Source organism: Protomyctophum parallelum, assembly GCF_964188405.1.
Source record: "Protomyctophum parallelum genome assembly, chromosome: 20".
NCBI lineage: Eukaryota > Metazoa > Chordata > Actinopteri > Myctophiformes > Myctophidae > Protomyctophum > Protomyctophum parallelum.
In genome coordinates, this window is record NC_139718.1 from 4,340,588 (window position 1) to 4,346,707 (window position 6,120).

General features: G+C 51.2%; 1 protein-coding gene across 1 annotated transcript; it reads left to right on the forward strand.

Annotated features, from left to right (window-relative positions):
* Positions 1 to 938: 938 nt before the first annotated feature.
* On the forward strand, positions 939 to 2,009 carry LOC310878502 (IST1 homolog; the record flags this gene model as incomplete). Its single annotated transcript, XM_083792831.1, has 1 exon — positions 939 to 2,009. The coding sequence occupies one exon, from the start codon at positions 939 to 941 to the stop codon at positions 2,007 to 2,009; it is 1,071 nt and encodes a 356-aa protein (XP_083648957.1).
* Positions 2,010 to 6,120: the final 4,111 nt, after the last annotated feature.

A 6,120-nucleotide genomic window follows, 5' to 3' on the forward strand; every position in this document is an offset into this window, starting at 1 on the left:
CTAGGGCTACGCTTGCATGCGGGCCCTTTGTCTAAGACAAATGTCTAGAGACTAATAAAGTATATCTCTCTCTCTATAGACCATTTGTACACTTGTAAAGACCCATTCGTGGTCTATTTGACCCCAAGCGGACCACTTTGCAGACAGAGGGATGCCCAACATGAATAGTTCCAATAGTTCCAATAGTTCCATGAACAGTGTTCAAACGTGCTCATGTTGAGGACCCCCACATAGACACAAATTAGGCCCACGGACCCCCATTTGAAAAGACACACCATGGAACCCCATATAAGCAAACCTTTTTTCCTGCTATAGCAGTTATTCTCAAAAACTTGCGTGACACAAACAGCCGAGGATGCCCAAAGGTCTGCATCTTTCAAAGGAGGTTCTCCGTCCTGATCGGGATGAAAACCTGGCCCAAATATGGAGGCATATACGTCGTAGATATGTCATAGAGGATGACCGACGTCCCAGATCGTCCAAGGTCCATATTTGGTCGTAGGTGACTCCATAGTGGATGATGAAAGCATCGAGGACAGCTCAACATAAAAGCAGACCACATTCCACGGTGTGAGGTCCGCTTATCACGAGAGATACGGAATGATCCGTTAAAACGTTTATATCGTCTTTATGTGTGGAGCGCTCAAGCCTATCCCATCCCCGCCTACGAGAGCAAAACCTTATTAGTGGAAAATCCAGAGACAAATCACTGGCAGACAGCCAGCCACACGATAACCGGGGTTTGTTTTCCGATTATTCCGATTTGTTCCCGTGGATTACTTCCGACTAAGTAGGAATAACGTAGTTTATAAGCAAGCAAGCAACCTCCACCCACAAGGCATCCTTCCATAGCGGCCCAAACACCCAGAACCAACGACTAAGTAGCTTAACCTACGTCCGGGGAAAAAAAACCCCAAAAAAACCCGTTTCTGACCGTCATGGGTGGCGACTTCCGTGCGGAGCGTCTCCGCGTCAACCTGCGGCTTGTCATCAACCGCCTCAAGCTGCTGGAGAAGAAGAAGACGGAGCTGGCGCAGAAGTCCCGGCGGGAGATCGCCGACTACCTGTCGACGGGGAAGGGCGAGCGCGCGCGCATCCGCGTGGAGCACATCATCCGCGAGGACTACGTGGTGGAGGCCATGGAGATCCTGGAGCTGTTCTGCGAGCTGCTGCTGGCGCGCTTCGGCCTGGTGCAGTCCATGCGTGAGCTGGACGCGGGCCTCGCCGAAGCCGCGGCCACGCTGGTGTGGGCCGCGCCGCGCCTCCAGTCCGAGGTGGCCGAGCTCCGGGTGGTGTCGGACCAGCTGTGCGCAAAGTACGGCCGCGAGTTCGGCCGGCTGTGCCGCGGCGCCGGCGTCGCCAACACCCAGCTCGCCGGCGCCGGCGCCGGCGGGGGCGGCACTGCGGCGACGGTCAACGAGCGGCTGATGCGCAAGCTAAGTGTGGAGGCGCCGCCCCGCGTCCTGGTGGAGAACTACCTAGTGGAGATCGCCAAGAACTACAACGTGACGTACGAGCCCGACGACTCAGCGGCGGAGTTGGGGCCAGGCGGTGGCGGTGGTGGCGGTGGCGGCTCTGCGCTCGCGCAGGTCTGCACCTGCAGCGAGGTGAAGGACTTAATCGACATGGGCGCTGTCGACCATAAGAGTGGAGGAGGAGGTTTCACCACTCCGGCTGCCATGCTGATGCCGACGCCAACAGCGTTCAACTACCCGGCTCCCCGAGGAGGAGCACAGCCTGCCGGGACCTTTGGCGGCTTCCAGCCCTCTGCGCGAGGAGGAGGAGGAGGAGGCCTGACTCCTCAGGCGTCCGGGTGTCCCCCCACATATGGGTTTGCGTTGGGGGCGGCGAGCACTGGCGATGACGGTCTGCCCGAGCTGCCCTCGGTTCCCGACACGCTCCCCGCGGGCATGGCCGCCGACAGCGTCAGCTCCACCTCCTCCACCAGCGAGGACATCGACTTTGACGACTTGACGCGACGGTTCGAAGCGCTCAAGAACAACACGTAGAGGTTCTCATTCCGTGTGTTATAGACCTATGAGCAGGGGTCAGGGGTCATCCATATGTCCGACTTGGTCATGTCCGTTTTTTACACACCATTATAATGTTCTTATTTTGACCATAAGGACCCAATTACCAGATGTCAAGTCTCCAGGCTTTCTTCACAATATGTACGACACTGATTTACAACGACACTATGGCATAGTCCAACTAGTACAAGAGGTTCTCAAAAGAGTGTGGGGGGGGGGGGGGGGGGAGTCGAGTCCGAGACCAGATCTTGTTTATTTTTTTTATATATACAGCCTTTGTCCTCACACGTCTCAATATTTGCCATTGCCAATGCAAGGAGAACTTGGGTCAAATGTCCACCAAATATGATGCCAATTTGTGGCAAACACAAACATTGAATGCCATTGACAATGAAGGGGAAATGTATGTCATATGTAGACAAATCGGCTAACCAATCACATAAATGCTTATGATGATGTATAACCCATTCTGACCGGGCAACCATTTTGGTGTTAGCATCATGTTAAGCTTTAGCTATTGAAAAATAGCAGATCTACAAGCTCATATCGCGCCACAGAGTGGCGCGATACGAGCTTGTAGGTCTGCTATTTTTGAAAAATCGAAGAGCGACTGACATTTCTAGAATCTGATCTCAGGTCAGAATGGGTTCATCAGACCCAGTGTGTGTCCGGTGGAAACCTCGTATGAATCTGATCTCAGGTCAGAATGGGATAATAACGATACGGGTGTGATTTTTAGGTAGGTACAGAACACACAGGCGCCTCAGCTACACTCCGTTAGAAGATCTCTCTGTCTGGACTCCTCAAAACATGTTTATTATCCCATTCTGACCTGAGATCAGATTCATACGAGGTTTCCACTGGACACATATTGGTCTGATTGACCCATTCTGACCTGAGATCAGATTCTAAAAAATGACAGTCGTTCTTCGATTTTTCAAAAATAGCAGACCTACAAGCTCGTAGCGCGCCACTCGGTGGCGCGCTACGAGCTTGTAGATCTGCTATTTTTCAATAGCTAAAGCATAACATGATGCCAACACCAAAATGGGTGCCCGGTCAGAATGGGTTAATATACATCCATTTCATTGCCATGTAGTGACTGGTGTAACTGTCCCGAGTCCCTCGTTGCCAGACAGTCAAGTCCGAGTCAATTAACCCATTTTGACCTGATATCAGATTCTAAAAATGTCTGTTTGAAAATGACAGTTTTCTGAAAAAGCTATGTCGTTCTTCGATTTTTCAAAAATAGCAGACCTACAAGCTCGTAGCGCGCCACTCGGTGGCGCGCTATGAGCTTGTAGATCTGCTATTTTTCAATAGCTAAAGCATAACATAATGCTAACACCAAAATGGGTTAAGGGGCGAGTTTGATACGAGACGAGACTAAATGAAAAGGTGCACTTGAGGCCGGACCCGAGTCCACCTTAACCCATATGCTGGACACAGAGCCGACCGGTCCACCTTAACCCATATGCTGGACACAGAGCCGACCGGTCCACCTTAACCCATATGCTGGACACAGAGCCGACCGGTCCACCTTAACCCATATGCTGGACACAGAGCCGACCGGTCCACCTTAACCCATATGCTGGACACAGAGCCGACCGGTCTACCTTAACCCATATGCTGGACACAGAGCCGACCGGTCCACCTTAACCCATATGCTGGACACAGAGCCGACCGGTCTACCTTAACCCATATGCTGGAAACAGAGCCGACCGGTCCACCTTAACCCATATGCTGGACACAGAGCCGACCCGTCCACCTTAACCCATATGCTGGACACAGAGCCGACCGGTCCACCTTAACCCATATGCTGGACACAGAGCCGACCGGTCTACCTTAACCCAAATGCTGGACACAGAGCCGACCGGTCCACCTTAACCCATATTATGCTGGACACAGAGCCGACCGGTCCACCTTAACCCATATGCTGGACACAGAGCCGACCGGTCCACCTTAACCCATATGCTGGACACAGAGCCGACCGGTCCACCTTAACCCATATGCTGGACACAGAGCCGACCGGTCTACCTTAACCCATATGCTGGACACAGAGCCGACCGGTCCACCTTAACCCATATGCTGGACACAGAGCCGACCGGTCTACCTTAACCCATATGCTGGACACAGAGCCGACCGGTCTACCTTAACCCATATGCTGGACACAGAGCCGACCGGTCTACCTTAACCCATATGCTGGACACAGAGCCGACCGGTCTACCTTAACCCATATGCTGGACACAGAGCCGACCGGTCTACCTTAACCCATATGCTGGACACAGAGCCGACCGGTCTACCTTAACCCATATGCTGGACACAGAGCCGACCGGTCCACCTTAACCCATATGCTGGACACAGAGCCGACCGGTCCACCTTAACCCATATGCTGGACACAGAGCCGACCGGTCCACCTTAACCCATATGCTGGACACAGAGCCGACCGGTCCACCTTAACCCATATGCTGGACACAGAGCCGACCGGTCTACCTTAACCCATATGCTGGACACAGAGCCGACCGGTCCACCTTAACCCATATGCTGGACACAGAGCCGACCCGTCCACCTTAACCCATATGCTGGACACAGAGCCGACCGGTCCACCTTAACCCATATGCTGGACACAGAGCCGACCGGTCTACCTTAACCCAAATGCTGGACACAGAGCCGACCGGTCCACCTTAACCCATATTATGCTGGACACAGCGCCGACCGCAGCAGACTGCCGAGGCGTTTTCAATGTAGCACACGCTGGACTCGCATCCTGTTTGGGCGTCCATCTTTAATGCTAAATAAATAGGGGCAATGCAAGCTAAGCTAAAATGAAGCCATCCTTGCTCTAGAAAGCGCCGATGTTTCCATCTAGACCACCGGATGACACTGGAGGACATCAGTGACATTATCACCCGTCACAACAGGCGATAATGACATACTGAGACAGTGAGTATGGCCATACTGTGGCCCTATTCGAAGGTGTGATAACGGATGATTTCGCCTATTCAATACAGAGATAACGGTCGAATGGGGTGGGATAATCAGCAAAGACCTCCGAACATCACACGTTTTATCCAAACCATGGAGAGCTCTGCTTTTTAGTCAGCCTGTTTAACCCATTCTGACCGGGCACCCATTTTGGTGTCATGTCATGTTATGCTTTAGCTATTTAAAAATAGCAGATCTACAAGCTCATATAGCGCCACCGAGTGGCGCGGTACGAGCTTGTAGGTCTGCTATTTTTGAAAAATCGAAGAACGACTGACATAGAAACATAGCTATTTCAACTGTCAGGATGTAGAAGACGTTTATAGAATCTGATCTCAGGTCAGCCTGTATAAAGGGTGGACGGTTTGCGCAATCCGGTCTGGGATCGCTAAAGAAGGAAAGGCCAAGCCAAAAAAAAAAAAAAAAACAGCCATCCGGTTTGATATCAATAATAAAGCTTATCAGACGGAACATTACGCCAGGGGCAGTTAATTTGGCAAGTGTGGATAAGGGGTAAAAAAAAAATGTTTTTATATGGCCACACCCACCAGTTCATTAACTATATACCTGGCTTTCACCTGAGCACCACCCACCTGAACGTAAGCCTCGCCCCCACAGCTGTGTGTTTTATGATAACGGGGGGAGGGGTTAGGGTTACAATGTCACAAAAAAATGTATATTTTTGATTGGGTCATTTGACTCAAAGGCTTTCAGAAGAAACCAAAAAATACACAGGGAAGACATATGTGATTATTCACACCTGGGGGTTTATTGGAATAAAGTCCATAGACACATACAAAACAGAAAAAGTACAACTAAATGACGGCACTCCGTCTTTAACCCATTCTGACCTGAGATCAGATTCATACGAGGTTTCCCACTGGACACACACTGGTCTGATGAACCCATTCTGACCTGAGATCAGATTCATACGAGGTTTCCACTGGACACACACTGGTCTGATGAACCCATTCTGACCTGAGATCAGATTCATACGAGGTTTCCACTGCACACACACTGGTCTGATGAACCCATTCTGACCTGAGATCAGATTCATACGAGGTTTCCCACTGGACACACACTGGTCTGATGAACCCATTCTGAC